General features: G+C 35.9%; 1 protein-coding gene, 1 long non-coding RNA gene and 1 pseudogene across 6 annotated transcripts; 2 read left to right on the top strand and 1 right to left on the bottom strand.

Moving 5' to 3' along the window:
* Positions 1-19,635, bottom strand: part of LOC126726870 (cellulose synthase-like protein E6) — a 29,913-nt pseudogene extending 10,278 nt beyond the window's left edge.
* Positions 847-4,874, top strand: LOC126726872 (cation/H(+) antiporter 17-like). Of its 5 annotated transcripts, XR_007656083.1 has the most exons (7): positions 860-1,223; positions 1,319-1,389; positions 2,098-2,198; positions 2,319-2,432; positions 3,495-3,737; positions 4,166-4,269; positions 4,574-4,874. XR_007656083.1 is itself a non-coding variant. In XM_050432280.1 (4 exons), the coding sequence occupies exons 2-4, from the start codon at positions 3,537-3,539 to the stop codon at positions 4,593-4,595; spliced, it is 327 nt and encodes a 108-aa protein (XP_050288237.1). In that variant the 5' UTR covers positions 1,396-2,432; positions 3,495-3,536; the 3' UTR covers positions 4,596-4,874. The 5 variants fall into 5 exon arrangements, 1 of the variants encoding a protein (XP_050288237.1); XR_007656081.1 differs by having other exon boundaries at positions 847-1,223; positions 2,098-2,432; XR_007656084.1 differs by lacking the exon at positions 2,098-2,198 and having other exon boundaries at positions 1,372-1,389.
* On the top strand, positions 12,549-13,857 carry LOC126726875 (uncharacterized). Its single transcript, XR_007656087.1, has 2 exons — positions 12,549-13,275; positions 13,466-13,857. It is a non-coding gene; the product is annotated as an uncharacterized LOC126726875 (long non-coding RNA).
* Positions 19,636-21,997: the final 2,362 nt, after the last annotated feature.

Below are 21,997 nucleotides of genomic sequence, written 5' to 3'. Positions count from 1 at the left end.
CTAGAATTAACCTTTCATTACACTCTTCAAATCCAACGGTTAGATTTCAAATCTAAGTCTAATGCATGATGGACATATGCTATGTACTTAAATGGTTATGTTCTCTCAATCTGACCATCGAATTAGTCATATTATTTTTTTAAAAAAGTAAACATAGTTAGTCACATATTAAAATTCTTACATAAATTTAATAATAGCTATGATCATTTTTTTTAAAATTTTTAATAAGAAAGAACGTGTGATAATTTTTGTTATGTGGTATATTTTTTTTTTTGAGAAAGTTGTGTGGTGAATTTTATTGAGTATATGTGATTGTTTTTTGTTTTTAAATTTTATTTCATAGCTCATTAATATTAGATTCTTAATATTTTGCACTCATTAACTCACTTAGATATATAGATGAGTTTGATTCATGTACAATTACAAAATGCATAACAAAATGGTAATTCCTAGTAAAAAATGGTAATTAATTAAACATTGTCTTCTTTTATTTTTATTTTTTTCCTCAAAATAAATCTATCTTCTTTTATTTTTCCCACCCAAAATTTTCCAAAAATTTGTTTCCCTCCTAACGTGTTTCACTTATAGCTTTTTTCCCCCCAAAGCTGACTAATATTACTATAAAATATTTAATATTACTATTTATATTAAATATAAATATTTATATTACTATTTATAAATATTACACGTGCCATGTAGATTTTCAGGGTCCTGTCCAAGGTTGTAACCTCCACAAAAGCTTCTTTTTTTTTTTTTTTTTTTTTTTTTTTTTCAATTTTTAAGTTATTATTATGAAAACTACGTCGTTTTGATTCTATTTAAAACAAAACATAAAACCCTAACGTTTCTCATTCAGCCGCCCCTCCCTATTTCCCATTTCCCCTAGTCTTTTTCATTTTCTCTCTCTCTCTCTCTCTCTCCCTCTCTCCACCGTTCTCTGTTGTGCTCCATCGCCGCCGTTGAGAAGCTCGCCTCGCCGCCATGGTTCACTCTGACCATCGCCTCGCCGCCGTGAGGACCTGTGAGGATTCGCCTCGCCGCTGTGAAGATGCCGTGAGGAGTGAGGACGCCGTTGAGCTCCATTCTCTTCGCCTTACCGCCCAAACCTCGTCATTTGCTCCTCAGTCTCAGCCTCTGCATCTCTGAGCGTAGCTGAATCGAGCACAACCCAAGGAGCCAACCGAATCGGGTCTTTGATTGTTGGGCTGCCAGTGGCTTCGCAAGTGAGTTTAATCTTTCTGGTACAGTTCAAATGGGTTCAATTTATTTATTTGATTAAAATAATTAAAGCTAATTTTTTTTTTCTGATTGTTTTCAGTTTGTGCATTTCGAAATTGATGAAATCGGGCTCCACTTGTCCGGTTTGTAAAGTCCCATATTGGCGTAGAGGTATGATACTCATGACTTTTCAGTTTTATCACAAGGGTAGTTTAGTTTTAGTCATTTAATGTCATGAACATGATCTGTTTGTGTAAAGTACCATAATGTTTTGGGGAACATGTTGGCTTTGTGGCTAATTAGAGATAGCACAATAAAATGGGAATATGGAAAATTAGATATGGTTTAGCATTAAGCCAATATAGCCCATTAGATAAGTAAAAATTGTAATGGGGATTTAGTCACAGGATTCCCAAAGGAAGAGGCTATTGGGAAGATCCTTAGACTAGTAGCTATTCACTGGAAATTTTAATATAGTTTCACCCAATAAATTAACTTTCTTATAATAATGAATGAAATACATTCCAAAAAGTCAAAAACAAATTAATTTCCCAACGTGTAATATATAATAGGTTGAGCCACTTGACAGTTGACACAAACACAATAGGTTAGATGTAAATTTTATTTATTGTAATAATAATATTTGAAATGTTTGGTCATAAAGCTTTATTTGGAGTTGGTTTTTTAAATTTTGTTAAAACTTAAGTAATAGAATTCTAATTGAAATAAATCTGTCTTAATAATAATAAAAAAGATACCATTTGATATTTTATTTTTTGAAGGCAATACTAGTTGATATTTTGATTATAGAGTTTTATTTATTTTATTTAAACACAATATAACCATTGCTTAAGTCACTAGTTGCAACATGTATGACAGAGCATGAGCCATTTGTGCTGTGTCCGAGTTTGACTCTAAGATGTGTTGGTGGGGCCTAGGATATATCTGTACGCGCATAAACCGATGAAGGAGTTGACAAAGTTCATGCTATAAGAATTCTTCTTCCTTATTTCTCGCAGCGTTTACTCTGTATATAAGTTATAAAAATGCCACCGAAGCCTTAACTCACACTACTACTTTTATGTTCTCTGACTTCACAGTACACAAAATACAAAAGCAAAACTTTTGGCTCTTCAAATACCTCTGCTCCGCTCAACTTAAAAGCGCTGGTTTGAATCTGATCCTTTGTGTCAGCGAGTTTTGGCCATAGCCAGGTAACCATTATACTCCATTCATCAGTTGGGGTCTGTTTTTTTGTTGTTTAGAAATCTAATGCTTTGATGGGTTGCGTTTGTTTCATTATTAGATATATAGATATTGAGTACTGTGTTTTGTGCATAGTAAGGAAAACACACATGCATATGCATATTTCTAGGGACTGGTTTTGTTTAGAGATTTATTAAATGAAAATTTATGTAAAGATTGGTTATTGAATTTAGTGGAACATTGATTAAGTGGGTCAATTTTATCAGGTAAAAATTGTGTGTGAAAGCCTTAATAGAAGCAGTATATTTTTGGACTTCTTTTCCTGGTTTATTTATTTATGATCAAAACTTATTATTGAGTTTCAGTTTGTTTGAAGTCAAGAAAAAGAAAATTGTATATTTTAATCTAGATATTTCTAGGGACTGGTTTTGTTTAGAGATTATTAAATGATAATGTATGAACCATGTTCTGCAGAGATTGGTTATTGCATTCTCAAAAAAAAAAAGAGATTGGTTATTGAATTAGTGGACCATTTACTTAAGTGGGGCAATCTTATCAGTTAAAAGTGGTGTGATAAATGCCATATAGAAGCAGTAGTTTGTTTGGACTTGTTTTCCTGGTTTATTATTTATTTTTTGTGATCAAAATTTATAAATGAGTTTGTGTTTGATTGATGTCAAACTCAAAAGTGGGACATTAAAATCTATGCATAGATTGGTTATAGAATTTAGTGGAACATTAACTTAACTGGGTCAATTTTATCAGGTAAATTTTTGTGATGATAGCCTTAATAGAAGCAGTAGATTTTTGGACTTCTTTCCCTGGTTTATTTATTTATTTATTAGACTTATGGATATCATCTTTAGAGAATATAATTATCATTAGAGATGGAAGGTGGGTCTCCACCATGTGTTCGCGTGTGTGTGTGAGAGAGAGATTTGTAGGTTCAAAGTTGTTTGGTATGATCTAGAGAATGCTAGTGGATTCTTTTGGTGGTAAACAAGGAATACCATGCAAACTAATGTCTAATGTTTTAGATTTTGAGTCTGATAAGATGTCTCTCTTTGCAGGCTTTGAAGTAAACTAACTTTTGTAGACTCTGCTAAAGCAAAATGGTTTCCAACGCTACAGCTGGACTAACATGTCCATCCCCAATGAAACCTACCTCAAATGGCATATTTCAGGGAGATGATCCTCTTCAATTTTCACTGCCTCTTGCCATTTTGCAGATATGCCTTGTAGTTGTAGTTACAAGGGGTCAGGCTTTCATCCTAAAGCCATTAAGACAGCCACGAGTTATTGCAGAGATCATTGTAAGTTCATTATTTCTTCCCATGCAATAAAATTTAATTAAAAGTCAGTTTCTCTTGACTGATATGACATACTTTTGTGCATCCACTATCACTTTAATCCCTTAAGGCAGATACTAAAGATTACTAAGTTTTTATGTCAATTTGTTAAGAAAATTTCAAGCACTATTCTTTCTCTAAAATTATTTTCCAGTAAAGATTTTTATTTTATATAAGGAATCAACAATATTAATGCTGATTTGGCAGAAATGTGTAAGCCTTATTGTGTTGTTTATCATTGTTATTTATCTAGTTTTCCTTTGAATTTTTTTAGTATTTATGAAAGCCTATATATATATATAGATTTTTGGTGTTAAATTTTGGGTATAGGAGCTTTGGGATTTGTAAGGGTTTATATTGTGTTGTAATGTGTTTAATTTTGTGCGATATAGGCCGAAGGTTTCATTGGCACTTTTCTTCAATTACAACACCTCATTGGGACCGCCTTATCGGGTTTTGGTAGATACCAACTTCATCAATTTCTCTCCAGAATAAAGTGAGTGATTAGTAGTTTTATTCCATTTTATTTTAAGTGGGTTTGGTTCATAAAAATGCATAGTTTGAGAGAAATTTTTATTGTTCATGACTTACTGAATGTGTGTAATTACCAATTGAGAAGGAAAAAAAAATCTAAGAATGAGATAGAAATCCTTATTCAATTCTAGAGCTTGTTCTCTTCCCATTAATGCATTGAAGGATATGTTCTGGAAGCATGGATAAAAATAATAACTTTATGTATTTTGACTTGGTAACTTTGCATTATAGTCCTAACTTATGCAATTTCTTTCATTGTTGTGTAGCTGGACTTGGAGAAGGGAATGATGGACTTCCTATATGCAAAATGTGAGTTTAGAATCATTGGTTTCTTCAATTTAATGTGAATATTAATTTGCTGCAAGAATTGTTGTGCCGTGTTGATGAGGTATCCTAAGTTCAACATAGTTGTTAATGTGGTTTTATAACAAGCATTGAGTGCCATTTATCATTGGCAAACACTTAAATATGTGTTGGTTGCTTAATGATATTTATCAAAATATTACTCTTGGTTGTGTGGATGTCCATAAGAATGCTTAAGGAATAAAATGAGGAACTTTTTTTAAATTATGATTTTATTGAATCTGCCTAGCTTGTGGATTGAAGGCACTCCTTGTATCACGCAATGTGTGATGGCACTTCTTCTGTGTAAAAATGACCACATTTTTTCTTTTGTTAATTTTATGATAAATAGACATTGTTATGTATTTGATAATATATTTCTATGTTAATATAATGTTAGTTTTGAGACAATTGTGGTGTTATCTGGTTAAATTTGTGGTATTGTCTTAGTGGGGGCTAAAATTATTACAGGATTATTTGTAATAGAAATGTGGTTTTAAAACCCACCAGAAAAGGAAAAAAATAGACCTATAGCGGCGGGCAAAAACCGCCGCTAAAGGTGCGCATTTTATGTTTTAAATGATTCCCTATAGCGGCGCTTATCGCCCGCCGCTACAAGTGCAATTAGTTTGTTTTGATTAATTGCCTATAGCGGCGCTGTTTGCCCGCCGCTAAAGGTAGACACCAATAGCGGCGGGGTCATGCCCGCCGCTAAAAGTCAATGCCATGAATTCTGAACACGTATGGCGGCGGTTTTATGCCCGCCGCAATAAACCTTCACCCGCCGCTAAAAGGCACATCTATAGCGGCGCTTTTTGCGACCGCCGCAATCGACCTATAGCGGCACTGCAACACTGACGGGATGGCCCGCCGCAATAGCACCCGCCGCTATAGGTCGATCGTACCTTTAGCGGCGCTTTTTTGGGCTTTAGCGGCGGTTTTCGCCCGCCGCAATAGCCCAGTTTTCTTGTAGTGAGAAAAGATTCTCAGATTCAATAATAAGCAAAAATCAGAACAAAGAAAAACACATTGTGACTGCTCAGCATGAAAAACAGGTGAGAACAATAGCAAACACGACACTCCATACCCATTACACAAAAAGATAAGTATAACGAATACAATACCAGACCAAACAGTAACAGAAATATGCAGGAAAAAGAAAATGAGATTGAGAAAGCAAAACCCATACCTTTTCTTGATGATTTGGATAAGAAACGAAGCACCAAAGGGGTTTGAAAAATGGATTCACGAAGTGTTTGGAATGGAAAAGCAGTTTAAAGAGAAGATGAACAGTTTACAAAAGTTCGAGGGAAAAACTGAAAGAGGTTTAAAAACTGCTCCTGTTTCTGCAAAACACGCGATTTTCGCGACTGGATTAAGTCGCCACATAGTCGCCAGCTCAAGCCGCCAAATCACTCAAGAACAAAATTTTGAAAAATTTTTCTAAGTGTTTTTCGCGATTGGAAGGTCTACCCGCGAGTGAGTCGCGAGCTGAGCCGCGAAAATCTCTGAGTGATCCTCGCGACTGGACCTTCCACTCGCGAACAAGTCGCCAAACATGACCAGCGAAGATGCGACTGAGGCTCGCGACTTGACATACCCGCGACTGAGCCGCCAAAACAGGGCAAAACTGTATTTTTGAAATTTTCAGATTTTTCCAACAAAACACTTTCCAAAAACACCTAAAACACTCAAAAATCTTTTTGTGCTTGAATTAACAAAGATTGAGCATGTGAAAACACATTTTATCAAGTACAATCACACAAATGAATATGGCATTTATTGAACACAAACTTGTGTGTTGTGTGTGGATATCAACAATGAGATAGTCCTTTGTCTAATGTGAAGCTTCAATGATCAATTCAACCAAGGCATACACAATTAGCACTAGATCATGTGACCAATCTCAATTATAGAAATATGTATATATGACCTCCCACACAACTTGATAACATAACTTGGAGCTTTTCATTTGACTCCACTTTCAATCATAACATTTGATCTTTTTGATCTTTTTGAGACAATCATCTCTCATTGTGAGAGGGATATGTAACATTTCTCTTTGAAGAACAGGCCTTTGGCCTTTTTGAATGAAATTTCACTTTTAATATAAGGTCGCTTACCCTTTTTCCTAGTCAAATACTAGAATGTGCGACAGGCTTTTGCAGCTCAATATCTCTTTTCATTTGGAGATTTACATTTGGTGAGCTCTTTTTAGCAAAAAAAATAAAAAGTGGGAAGATATATAGACACAAGTCTATGCATGTTTCAAGATCAACATAGCCATTCACTAATCATTCATGACAAGTTTGAAGATCTATTTACAACAATCACATAGATTTCAAGATTTTTCCCATAGTGATATGAGTGCATGAAAACAAGCAATGCTCGAAAATGCACAAAGCCATTAGCACAAAGGTACAAGGCAAAACGAGTTTTAAGACAAAACTCAACAAAGTCAATCAAGCTTTTTGATTTTCAAATTTTTATGTAATTTTTGGATTTTTGACTCAAGAAACAAAAAGATTGATAAAACACAATTAAGAAATATTCACAAGAAGACAAGCAAACAACCAAAGTCAAAAACAACAAGCATACCACACAAACATAGTCACAAAGCATAGGAAGTATTAATGCATGGACATGTTGTAATGCTTATGCATGAGTACCCCTTTTCACCCACACGTCACTTGCGTTTGGGGTGATTTCCTTAAAGGATTGGGTACGGGAGTTAGGGCTTTCAAACCTTCGTGAGAAGCTTTCCAAGCAGTTGGTGAATGCACCAATCATCTTCATCACGTTCATCATTCCGGGATCTCCATTTTGCTCTCTAGGTTGATCACCTGCCCAAGTTCTCCTATCAATTCTTGGTCCTCCTGACCTTTGAGGAGTTGCACTGTTCTTTGCTCTCAGCTTTTGGCAATTTGGTCGAGTGTGCCCTTGAAGTCCGCAATAATGGCACACATACATTCCTCTAGGACCTCTTTGTGGTCGTGGACGTGACTTGGCACGAGATTCAGACCTGCCCACAGACTGATTACGATGATTCAGCATCCGTTGGTCCACCACATTCTTCTTCTCCTCCACCTCGAGCTTCACACCAGTAGGGTCAGCTACAACTGGATCTTTGGCCTTCACAAACTTCACTTCTTTAGTGACATTTCCAGATGAACTACTTCCCCCGGTATATCCCAGTCCGGATTTTTCTGAAAAGCTCTTTTGAGATGATATAACATCATCTAGCTTCTTGGTGGTGACCCTCTCTATTTTTGCATTTGCTTGCACAACCTCATTCTCAAGAAATCTCACTTTAGTGTAAGCTTCGGAGAGCTCACCATTCAGAGTTTCAATCTCGCATTTGGCCTCCCTATACCGGATTAGGAGACTTTTGTAGTCCTCCTCAGCCTTCTTCATCTTTCTCACAGCAACCTTGGCTACCCTTGTGTATTCACCCGACTTCTCCAAGAGTGAGTTGTAATTTTCTTGAAGAGTTGCTGTGCTTTCTTCTTCTTCAGCTTCTGATTCTTCAACAATTCCTAGTGATTCATCATCACTATGTTCTCCAAGGTCTTGTACAAGCAAATTCAACTCATCCGACGACTCAACATGAGCAATAGTCATGAAAGCTGAATAGTTCCCCTCTCCATCACAGCTTTCTTCAGATTCTGAGTTAGACGAATCTGAGTCACTTAGGGTCGTGGCATACACCTTGCCTTTCGATTTCAAATAATTAGGACATTCCTTCTTAAAGTGTCCATGCCCGTTGCATTCAAAACAAGTGACACCTTGTGTGGATTGGGATTCTTTTCCATCTTTCCTTTTGAAATCCCTCTTCTCCCTTCCAGAATTTTGGAATTTTCTCTTATCATCAAATTTTCCATTGTTTTTGAATTTCAAAAACTTTCTGAAATTTTTAACAAGATAGGCTACATCTTTGTCCACCATATCTTCTCCCGATGAGCCTTGATCTTCCACCTTCTCATTAATGGTCTTTAGAGCAAGGGATTTACTCTTCCGTTGATTTGGCAGCGACATCTCATAAGTCTGTAGAGAACCAACCAGCTCCTGTACCTTGATGTCGTCAAGATCCTTGCTCTCTTCAATAGCTGTCACCTTAGCACGAAAACTTTCCGGCAATGATCGAAGGATCTTCCTCACAATCTTTGAGTCCTCCATTTTCTCCCCCAAGTTAAACTTACTGACAACCACTTCATTTAGCTTCCCATAGAAAGAGTCGAAAGACTCATCCTCACTCATCTTGAGCTCCTCAAACCGAGTGGTCAGCATTTGTAACTTGGTATCTTTCACTTTCTTCGTGCCTTCATAAGTTGTTTCTAGAATCTCCCATGCATCTTTGGCAATGGTAATGTGAGAAATCCTGTGAAATTCATCTGGAGACACACCACAGAAAATAGCATTTAGTGCTTTACTGTTAGCATTAGATGCAGTAAGTGCTGCCTTATCCCATGTGGATTTGGCTGCCTCAGGTTTGGTCCAACCAATCTCAACAGCATCCCACACGGATTCATCAATAGAGCATAGAAAAGCTCTCATACGAACCTTCCAAAACGCATAATTACTTCCATCAAAATATGGAGGTGCATTAAGGGATTGAGACCTATCCATCTCAAAAAGGGAGTCAAGGATCACACAATGGTAATGAAACCAAACAGCTGTGTACCCGCTCTGATACCAATTGAAAGTTCAAAAACGTGTACAAAAACACTTTTGAACGTTTAGACCCCCAAAAACCAACTTAACCAACACAAGCAATATGTCAAACAACTAGTGTGCGGAAACTTAACATATGCTATAATATGGAATTGGTTAAACAACTATCTAAGCCATAACAAAATAAACCACAGCAGATAATATAAAGGCAGAGATAGAGAGGAAGGAAGATGCAAACACAGAGATAACACCAGATGTGTTATCGAAGAGGAAACCGAAGACCTCGGCGAAAAACCTCTCCGCCGCCCTCCAAGCGGTAATCAATCCACTAGAAAATACAGTTGGGATACAAGGACAGCAATAGACCCTCCAAGCCTAATCTACCCAATGCACCTAAGCCCTCCAAGCTTCTTGCTCCAACGAGGTTGCGCCGAACCTTTTTCTTTTCTAACTTTCCGGATTCCGCTACTACACCGTAGCATCAACCAATGAAGATTGGCTCCTTCCTAACTGCTTCCCAGAACTCCAAACGACTGTCTCACAGAGATGATGATGGTGAGAACCAGGTTTGGTATAATGTCTCTCAAGGATTTGACAATGGAGAGGAAGAGAGTGAGGGAATTTGATGAGACTCTAAGGTAGAGATTGTGGGTGAAACAATCTGGTTTTTCTTTAGGGTTTCTCTCTCAAAATTCTCTCTGGAAGCTCTCTTTCAATCGTGGGTTAAAAGGGTATTTATACTGGAGTGAAGAGGAATGTGAAACGTCAGGTTTTTCCAAAACAGGGGTGGCTCGCGGCTTGAACTCGCGGCTTGACCAAGTCGCGAGATCCAGTCGCGAGTTAACCGTATGGCCAGTTGTCCTGTTTTGTCCTGTAGTGCTCCAGCTAGCATGACTGTTCATCTTCCAGCATGCTTGGCACGTGTGCAGCTTCTGGCGACTTGCAGCCGCGAGTCCACCCGCGAGTCCCAGCCGCGACACTCTGTTTTCTTGCACACTCTTGAGCAATCTTCACTCTATCTCACTCACTACCCTTACAACAATCCCACCTAAATACAGGGTTACTAAATGCTGAATTACAAGCAAATTTGGCACGGAATAAAGCCAATTAGATGGTTGAATAAATTCAACCTTACAACATACACGAAACATGATTTTTTTTTTAATTTTTTTATCACATGTGAATTGAAAAATAAAGTAAAGAGGAAAATTAAGAGATATTTGTCTACGTTTCAAAACAAAAAGAGATATTTGTCTACTAATTTCCAACCTAATCGTAAAATAGATACAAAATAAATAGACGACTTTGCAAATGTCACGTATGAAAAAGATACAAGATAAATATTACAACCTTCCTTGCCAGAAGCCTTTTGATGGGTTATAATTGAGGGATATTATGGAAATTAAGTAAAGTAGATAAATGACTTCATTTTTGGGATTCTTTCATATGTTTTGAGATGGATTTACAATTGTGTGTCAATATATATATATATATATATATATATATATATATATAAGTAAGAACGTCAAAACTCAAAAGTGACATTTTTTTTTTTTAAATTCTCTCATTTGACATTCCACCTCATTTTTTGATTAATTCCATATATCAATCTTCTTTGAAAGGGATATAGGTATTATCCATTTAACCTCTTTCATTAAGTAAAGGTTTTAATGAATTAATTTATTAACCTGTTAACTAAGAAGTGGTTTAATAAAATATTTAATCTTTATTATTTATCTGTATTCAAAGATAAACAATTTTATTTCTTTAGTTTTATATTTTTAATTATAAAAAATTTTGGACAACTACATAGCAAGAAAATAAGAGATACTCTAAATTTTTCCTTCCATAGCAACAAAAATTTTAACCATTTTTTTAAAATTATTTTTATTTTTTTCCATTCGGCAAAAAAATAATAGTGTTTTCTTTAATATTAATTTTTTTTTAGTTATGTGTTTTTGAGATACATGAGCATTCCACTAATTATTAATATAAAAGATAATTTATAAGTTTTCTTTTTCACACAAAAAGTGGGGAGGGGGATTTAAATTTAAGATTGATATCAAAAAAACAATTTATTTGAAATATGACACACATGTTCAAATTTAATAATTTTAACAACTGAAAAAAAAAATAGAAAAGCAAAAAAGTAAAATATAGAAAATGTTTTGCAAATAAGTTAGTCAAAGTAATTAAATATTTGTAAATTCATTCAAAAAAATGTTCATAAATGAATTGTATTAATAAAAAAAAATTCATATTTCTTCTTTTTAATGACATGTGATATTACTAATTATCAAATATAATATAATGAATAAATATCGTACATGAATTCTATTTTATATGAACTTGAAATGTACTCACATATTGCAAGAGATATCCATTTTATAATGGTAAAAGTATTAGTCCAACTTAATTCCCTATATACTATTAAGTCAGTTAACATTTTTCTTTAACTCTTTTGAGGGCTAAGTTGACTTTTGGAACCAAAAAAAAAGATCAATTTTGAAATATTTTAGACTTCATTCGGTGCTTTGTATTAGCCCAATCCTTGTTAGTGGAATTTTCCTATTTCTATTTGATTCGTTTCAGGACAGGCAAGTTGCGAAGGCCAACTCCAAAAAATCAATGCACACTGACAACTGACCTGAGGACTTGGACTGTGTTAATTTTGGAGGGTGCATTGAATGATGTCGTTTCTTGTTAACATTTTTTTGACCGACGTTTCTTGTTGACTAGTGACACTGTTTTTGTAACTTTTTTTTTTCCCAAAAAGGACAAAGAATATAGATAGAAAATGAGATGAAATGATCAGATTTTTGACCACGGAAGACAGCTTTTGTACGCGTGTGTGTGTGGCTGTGCTTATCCATGGATAAAATACGCAAAGTTTGATTTTGGTGGAGCTAATGGGGCATTTTCTATCTCAATCACTGGAATCAATAATCAGATGCCAAATTATAGCGCAAAAAATAATATTAAACTCCATGTACCCTACAGTAATACTTTTCTCCCAACGTTTGCCTACACTCTCACGAATCCAAACCATCATTAATTAAGAGAAAAAAATCTTGTATATAACCGATGTATAATACTCATGTGAGGCTGACATATGGGCTCCATAGACACATGTGAAATAGGTTTGTGGGGCCCACATGTTAGATTCACATAAGATAACTTCTTTAGATAAAGAGAGCATAATACTTATAAAATTAAAATTGAGTTAAAAGAAGAAAGAGAGCTGTATACCTAGGAGACTACAGCAACAAATTTAGAGCAACCACATCAGTCCATGTATTTTACACATCTATTTTTACACTAAAAGCCTACTTTTTCTATTTTACACATTCACTTTTACAAAACACCCACATCAGTTCATCTATTTTATCACCTCCTTTATTTAAATAATCAATTTTTTCAATTTTTTTTATTATTTCCTCAACTAACCACTTTATTATACGCGCGTTCTCATTTTTTCTATACAACTCTCTCTTTCTTTTCTGATAAAGCTCTCTCTTTTCTGATAAAGCTCTCTCTCTCTCTCTCCGGGAACCCATTTTTAGTTCTCATTTTTTCTTTTCTGATAAAGCTCTCTCTCTCTCTCTCTCTGGGAACCCATCTCTGGGAACCCATTATTTCTTTTCTGATAAAGCTCTCTCTCTCTCTTTGGGAACCCATTTTTCGTTCTCATTTTTTCTTTTCTGATAAAGCTCTCTCTCTGAACCCATTTTTGGTTCTCATTTTTTCTGATGAAGCTCTCTCTCTCTCTCTCTCTCTCTCTCTCTCTCTCTCTCTCTCTCTCTCTCTTCTGATACAGCTCTCTACACCCATAACCCATCTCTATACCCAAATCTGAATCAACTCTCCCTCTCGGTCTATACCAATCCATAGCTCCGATCCACAGCTCCGATCCACAAGCACTGATCAGTTATTGTATCTTCCTAGCTCCAATCAGGTAAGACCCATACCCACGAGCTCCGATCGTTCTAGTCAAGTGTATCTCTGTGTTTTTTTTTTTTTTTTTTTTTTTTTTTTTTTTTTTCACTTTTGAGCAAGTGTATCTCTATGTTGATTTGTCTGTGGATGTGTTTGGGTTAATTTTCAGTTGATTTTGGGTTTTCTATTGATTTTGGGTTAATTTTCAGTTGAGTTTGGTTAATACTCTGTGCTAGATTGCGGTGTTTGGTGGTGGCGCTAGGTTGGTGGTTGGGTGGTTATTCTGGCGCGCTGGGTTGTTGTAATGGTTGGGGAAGAGAAGTCATTTGACAGGGGAGAGAAAATAATGTAAAAAAAATTGTTTATACGGTGAACAGTAACCATGTATATATGCACGGTTACTGTTCATTTTGCAAGACATCGTGTATATTTAGACATTTTTACATGAACTGATGTGGAAGAATTTTGGGGGAAAATGTGTAAATTGGAGCACTTTTTGTATTTTAGATGAGGATCCACGAGCTGGTATGGATGCTCTTATGTACTAATGTGTTTGGATGATATGATTTGAGTATTTGGATTTGGATTTTGGTGATTAAAATCTAAATAATTTGTTTGGAAAGTTCAAAATAGGTCAAGGATTTGGATTTGATAAATCCATAAAGAATTTTAAACTTTTAAAATTCTTCGATTTGAAATAACTCATAAAATCAATGAATTTGAAATCCCTTGATTTGAAATCTATTAATTTGAAATCCAAATCCAAATCCAAATCCAAGTTCCAAACACAACCTATAAGTATTTACAGCGTGTTGCTCTAGTTGCATATCCTTGCTTCTATGCATGGTATTTCACCCGTCTACAAGTAATAAATTTCACTACAGTTTTTTTTTTTCTTTTTCTTTTTTTGACAGTTATTCACTTTAATTCTTCTTGGTCATGTCGGCCAAGCTAGTAAGGTTTTATTTTTTTATTTTTAAGTTAAGGTGAATGAATTTAGACTATGGATGTTTTCGTTGAAAATAGTAAAAAGATAACTATCAGTTTTTTTTTTTTTTTTTTTTTGAAAAGAAAGATAACTATCAGCCAAATTGCAAAACTCTAAACAAATATTAAAGTATTTAAATGTAGGACCTTTATATATATATATATATATATATATTTACATTTTACTTTTAATGTAAATTTACATTGTCAATACACGAAAGGTGACAAATTTTATACACCTTTGCAAAAAGTGGTAAATATTGTACAATTTTTGCAAAGGTATACAACATTTACTACTTTTTTTTGTCTCTACAATATAAATTTACATCGTAAAAAAGAAGTATTTCTCATTATATACATATATATATATATATATATATTGTGGGGCCCAATAATTTGTGGCCCTGGCCCATTTATTCATTGGGGCCCAATGCCCGAGCCGAGGAAGGTTATGGCCCAGGATCGGTAATACAAGTACAAAATAGTCTTGGGATACAGCTGAGGACGATTTAGTCCTCGGCGTGTCCGATGTCTCACTGGAAGGAAGGGCAAAAACAGTATAAGAACAGTTTGGAAAAAATCTAAAATATTTAGGTCAATAGAGAAGAATACGCTGGAAAGTATAACGACCAGGGAAAGCTGCCCTTACTGCCATTCAATACTCTGCACCTGACAGAGCCATACTCTTCAGCTTTTACAACCACCCCCAACCACTCTGGATGTGGGCTGATGGGACAAGTATCAGTCTTAAAAAAGTCGGTCCTACACGTGGACGAAGGATAAGGAACACAGGCGAGTATAAAAGGAAAGGTAAGCAATCCAGAGCAGAGGCTGGGAAAAATGGCCAAAAACCAGAGCCTCCCAGCCCACCTCCAGGAAAAGGACTCTCAGGGCGAACACGATTTAAATCATGTATGAACATCATGAAAAACCCGCCGTCTGGTGACTAAGGTCTAGCCTTTCAAATCCACGCTCTATAAATGATATTGTTTGGGCATTTTCACGTGCGAACCCAACACTATTATAGGTCGTTACAAATCGTGGCCTTACAATTGGCGCCGTCTGTGGGGAAGGCTTGTGTCTTGGCACTGGTGGTGGATTGATATAATCTTTCACATCATTTTCAGTAGCCGGATATAGTGTTTTAGAGTAAAGTCTCACTAGGGGCTACGTTTCTTCACTAGGGGCTGCGCTTGGAAGCGTCAGCAGCACGGATGGTTCTAGGGGCTTGGCCGAGGATCTAATCCCCATTAACCAAGGTCCCAAACCATAGCCAAGGGGATAATTCCCCCAACTATCAAAATCAAGTTTTGGACAGAACCAAGGTATTGCATGGTCCTCGGACTCAAACCTATGGGGAAACCAACTACTTATCAAAATCAAGTTTTGGACAGAACCAAGGTACTGCATGGTCCTCAAACTTAAACCTATGGGGAAACCAACTACTTATCAAAATCAAGTTTTGGACAGAACCAAGGTATTGCATGGTCCTCGGACTCAAACCTATAGGGAAACCAACTACTTATCAAAATCAAGTTTTGGACAGAACCAAGGTATTGTATGGTCCTCGAACTCAAACCTATGGGGAAACCAACTACTTGTCAAAATCAAGTTTTGGACAGAACCAAGGTATTGCATGGTCCTCGGACTCAAACCTATGGGGAAACCAACTACTTATCAAATATCAGAAGAGGTTAAAACCACGAAAGTTATTAGGAAGATAGTGAAACACCTTATTACTCAGCAACCTGTAGGGGCTGTTCATTTTTTGGGTTATATGTCTTCGGATGATTACCTCCTACACCGCGCCGAGCATTCAGCTGCCATCTCGGCTATTTTGGGGTAAGTTTTGTTTTCTCAGGTCGGCATTATTGTGCCAGACAACTCTATTAAGTTCATAATAATATCTTTTCCTTAGCAAGGGTTTTAACCCTACGTGTCATTTGCTCAAGTTGGTATTGTTGTGCCGAACAGCACTCGTAAGTCCATGATAGAGTTTTTTTTTCTTGGCAAGGGATTTCGGCCCTAAGTATTGTGTTCTCAGGTCGGCGTCATTATGCCAGATAGCTCTAATAAGGTATAATAACATATTTTTCTTTTCTTCTTAGTAAGGATTTCTGCCCTAAGTGTCACTTGTTCGAATCGGCATTATTATGCTGGATAGTTTCAATAAGCACAGAACAAGATCTTTTTATTAACAGGGATCTCGACCATAAGCATTGTTCATAGTATAAAAATAAAAAAAAGAAGTCATAGGGTAGTACGTTTATTCATGGCATAACCATTTCAAAAAGAAGAGGTAAAGCATACGAAATGAAACAATGATGATTTTTATTAATATAAAGAGGTATTACAGCGTACAATGAAGGGCTTAAACAAGCCTGTATATAAAACGAGCTACAAAAACAATAAAAAACAAAGCAAACCAACTACCATAAATCTTTTTAAGCTCTGCTCTCAAGTCTTTCCAAATTCTCTCCCAGTAGCCCCCATATTGAGAGGAGGACCTTCCTTGGTGGGAAAGGAGAAGAAGAGGAAGAAGGAAAAGCACCAGGATGGATCTGGTGGTGGAAAGAAGAAGAAAGAGAGGCAAAAGGAAGCGCCGGTGAAGGAAGAGAGGAAGAAGCGGGATACTTTGTCCCTGCGTCAGTCCTGACTCCTAACACGCTGGTGTCATGTTAGCTATGCTCATAAGAGAGCGGCTGGTACTGATAATGGGTGACCCCAGCTCAGTCGCGCCAAAAGTTTGACGCAACGAGCCCCTGTTTCGGATTTTGGCTGAAAGGAGGGTAAGTAAGATCTTGAGTCTCTGTCATCCCTGCCCTGACCGAGCCATTTTTAGCTTCATAAGAACATGGTATTTTTGGGAAGGGTGTGGTTCTTTCATTACTTACTCCTATCTCGAACGTAACACAATTTAAGGTGTGACTAGCGAATAAAGTAAACCCTGGAGGAGGCTAAGTGTTTCAGATTTCAGAAGGATTAAAAGGGTCTCTGTACAAGAGAAATAACCTCTTACTTTTCTTCTTATATGAAGGGTAAAACGGAAGGTATTTAATTTATCCAGATTTCCAAGAAAATCTGTAAATGAGAATATACCCGTTCCACTTCCCCACACTGTCAATAACCGTCGAATTTAAATGGTCTCGTAAAGGGAAATCATTAAAGGCGCGTTTTGGATAAGCAAACGGCAGGAGCGCATTGCGAATGAATTTAGAGGAATGTCTCGTAGCCCGGTATGTTTCCTGGGTAGATGAAGAGACACCAACATTAATGAAGGACCGAGTTAAACGAGCAGTAATAAAGGCTTGGCATTACCAAAATCCAATTCTCCAACCAAGAGGTCGGACAATAGGATTTTGAGGGGCTATTGTGGGGCCCAATAATTTGTGGCCCTGGCCCATTTATTCATTGGGGCCTAATGCCCGAGTCGAGGAAGGTTATGGCCCAGGATCGGTAATACAAGTACAAAATAGTCTGGGGACACAGCCGAGGACGATTTAGTCCTCGGCGTGTCCGATGTCTCACTGGAAGGAAGGGCAAAAACGGTATAGGAACAGTTTGGAAAAAATCTAAAATATTTAGGTCAATAGAGAAGAATACGCTGGAAAGTATAACGACCAGGGAAAGCTGCCCTTACTGCCATTCAATACTCTGCACCTGACAGAGCCATACTCTTCAGCTTTTACAACCACCCCTAACCACTATGGATGTGGGCTGATGGGACAAGTATCAGTCTTAAAAAAGTCGATCCTACACGTGGACGAAGGATAAGGAACACAGGCGAGTATTAAAGGAAAGGTAAGCAATCCAGAGCGGAGGCTGGGAAAAATGGCCAAAAACCAGAGCCTCCCAACCCGCTTCCAGGAGAAAGACTCCCAGGGCAAACACGATTTAAATCATGTATGAACACCATGAAAAACCCGCCGTTTAGTGACTAAGGCCTAACCTTTCAAACCCACGCTCTATAAATGATATTGTTTGGGCCTTTTCACGTGCGAACCCAACACTATTATGGGTCGTTACAAATCGTGGCCTTACATATATATATATATATATATATATATATGTATAGATATATTTGTGATCTAAGAAATAATAAAACATTAGATTGTGTTTGGTAACAATTTTTGTTTTCTATTTTCAAAAACTTGTTTTAGGAAATATAAAGAAAAACCAATTTTCTTGTATTTTTGAAATTAAAAACATGTTTGGTTAGTTAAAATTAAAAAGATAACTTTTTGAAGAAAAAAATAGAAAATACTAAAATATGTTGTTACTAGGATTTGAACTCTAATGTTAACTCATTAAATGAGATAGATTTATTAAATTAAATGCGTATTTTCATTGACTTTTGAAAATTAGAAATTGAAAATAGTCTTTTGCATATTTTCAGTTTCTTTCACAAATTGAATTTTGAGAACAATTTTTGTTTTTTGTTTATTTTGAATTACCAAAGAAATTTTTTAGTCTTAAAAATTTTTTAAAAAAATTTTTAAAAATAAGAAGAAAAAAAAAAAACAGTTATGAGAAGGGTCGTCTTATTCCATCCAACAATGAATGGTGTTTTGCAAATTAATGAGGAGAGAATGAGAGCGACAGATTTACCTTGACAGTTGACCTCTCCTTGGCCAAGACAGACTCCCCAAGTGGCTCAACAGCTGTGCGGAAATAAGCCTCCGGCGATCTTGGTTCTACTTTGAACTTCGAGCAAAATGGTAGCCAAATCTTTGAGAAACGTGAGGCCTCCAGCATGGCATAGAACGTCAAATCTGAACAACCGTCATTTGATAGATAGACGCTTAGCTTCTCGGGTGGATAGTCATAAGCCATGACTGATAGCACTGTGTTTATCACCATAACTGGTGGTTCTATCACAGGATCTGCTGTGCAAACAAATATGTCTATGCCCGGCAAAGCCTTTTCATATCTGTTTATTATATATACAATCACAGTCAGCAAGAAAAGCATGTAATAGACAAACGCATACATAGAAAATCAAGTTTGCATGCAATATATCTAAGCTAGCTAGCTAGGCTTGTGAAATAGAAAGATAAACCTGTGAGAGAGGCGATCTTTGAAAGTGTTACGATAGATGGGGTTCCATCGGACAACCGTAGTGACAAACCAATAAAAACAAAACCAAAGCTCTGAGAAAAACAATCCCATCCATGCCCATCTTCTTGGTTCTCCTTTTGCTGGTATGTGGCTCAGTCTATATGCGAAGATGAAGCATGTTCCCACGAAAATTAGAAGTGAATAGATTTGGAAAAGGATTCGTCCCTTTGCTGACTTTGTTTCAAACAGAGGAAGATTATCATCTTTTGCCATCTCTCTCACTCTTTCTAGCTCCTATGGTGCTTTGAATGAGCTACACTGCATGTACATATATAGGGTCCGTTTGGATTGAGTTTATTGTTTCTGAAACTGAAAACTGAAAACTGAAAACACTGTAGCAAAATAATTTTTAAATGTGTAAATAGTACCGTGGAACCCATTTTTAGTATTTTTTTAATGCGTGAACAGTGTCAACACAGTACGTGAACAGTATATTTACTGTTCATAACAGTAAAATTTGTCCCCCCAAAGTCAACAAATGCGGGCCAAAAAAAAAAAAAAAAAAAAAGAAAAGAAAAGAAAAGAAAAGAAGCAAAATGCAACTCTGGAAACGTGGACGCAGGATTCATCTGAATCCAAACGCCCTCATAGTACAACCAGAAGTTAAAAAAGAAAAAGAAAGAGATAATACAGGCAAAAGTTAAAAAGGAAAAGGAGGGGGGGGGGGGGTGGGCGGCGGCATGTATAATAGGAGCCAAACAGGAGTAGATAAGACTAGTGAGTAGGATTGATGGACCAAAGGGTAATTGTTAATACAAACTGTTCGTACATATGTATAACTTGTTTGAATATATGTCATATAGAATTGGCTAAATCTTTTGATAAAATGTGTTTTACTTGTAATTAGGTAGATCTATGATATGTTTAATATTTCAAGGAACAAGAATTCAAGTTCAAGTATTAAAACTATGCAAATCTGTCCAAAAATCAAGTAAATGTATGTTGTTTATTAAAACTCGACAGATAGCTCGATAGATGTATTTATCGAGATTTAATATGTGAAACTCGACAAATAACTCGACAGTTGTATTTATTAAGAATTACGAAATTCAAATTTCAAAATATGTTTTTCACGCACATCCAAGTTATTTGTGTAGGGTTTCTTTTCTCACAACTTTAAATATATATAAAGATTATTTTAAGGGCCGTCAAATGTGATGCAACTTGATGCAAAGTGATTATTCACTCAAATTGTGACTGGAGACAATTTGTCCTAGTTCGTCTTTCTCTTGAAGAAGCTGCTGCGTTTGTACGCCGTAGAGTTTTATAACCAAGGAGTTTCTTGATCTTCATCATATGGTTAAGTTGAAGAACTTTGCAGTCAACATTTTTCTCAAGTTGGTGTCTTCACTACAAGAAAAGAGTCTACTAGCGAGGATAAAATGCCCTCACAAAAATTCAAATATCATCACAAAAGGTTATTAGCGAGGGCATATGGCCCTTGAAAGCTGTCGTATTTGCTTTTGTTGTTAAAAGAGATTTTGCGACCATATCTTTGCAAATAGATAATTTACGAGGGTAATCCACCATCGTTATTAAATAAATCCGCCCTCACAAATATATTACCAAGCGACGAGAATAGTCGACGACTTATTTTTAGCGAGGGGAAGTAGTCGTCGTTAACACTATTTGTGAGGACCTTCATACCCTCGCAATTAATTATTTGCAAATTTCAAATTGATGACATACTTTTTAGAGATGAATGGTGTCATCATTAAAATTTATTTATAAGGGCTTGTAACCCCTCACAATTAGTTAGAAATAATAGTGACGACATTAAACTATCACTTAAAATGTTTTTGTAAGAGGTTAAGTGACATCACTATTCTATAAATTATGAGGGACTTTGTCGTCACTATAAAGTTATTTATGACCAAATTTTTATGTCATCAGTGATAATATTTTATTATTTATTTATTTTTAAGTTATTTTATATCATTTTTGTTTAATTATCATGTTACAATAGTATAATGATTACTAAAAATTAATCCACCGAAACATAAAAATTCTTATAAGTTCAAACTTTAAAATATAGAATATACAAAGAAATCCTGAAATTAAACCATGACATAAAAATATTGTTTTAAACTTAAGCAACTAGAATTATGACAAGATCTATATTAGTTTTCCTCTAAGTCACCCTCCAATGTTTAAAGGGTCTCAAAAAAAGGATTCTGCCTTCTCGTGGTACTTCTCAAAGACTGATGCAGAGCCACCAACTTTCCCTTGCATTAAGAACTGCAAGGAAATAGACAAACTAATTAATCATGCACTTGTTAAATGGTTGAGGTGTTTGATTGAAAAATTGTCATACAATGAAGTCCATATGAAGAAATGAATCTTGATCTCCTATGAAAAAATTAATCATGCACTTGCTAAATATTATATTTTGGCTGAAGTTCAAATATGCAAGGCTACGTTGTGTTTTTAAAGCATCATCTTCATACCCTGAGCAAATGAATCACCAACAACTACAGAACAGCATTAAGATTCAATTAGAGTAAAATTGTAATGAAAATACTTAAATGAAAGGATATAACTTGCACTTTTGCCATACTATCAGGAAGTAAGAGGGGGAGGTGGGGGGGGGGGGGGGACTGAGAAGGCAAGAGATTAAAAAGAACATAAATAATAAA

The sequence above is a fragment of the Quercus robur genome, chromosome 5 (assembly GCF_932294415.1).
Source record: "Quercus robur chromosome 5, dhQueRobu3.1, whole genome shotgun sequence".
NCBI classification, from domain to species: Eukaryota; Viridiplantae; Streptophyta; class Magnoliopsida; order Fagales; family Fagaceae; genus Quercus; species Quercus robur.
This window is presented reverse-complemented; position numbering and strand designations above follow the sequence as displayed.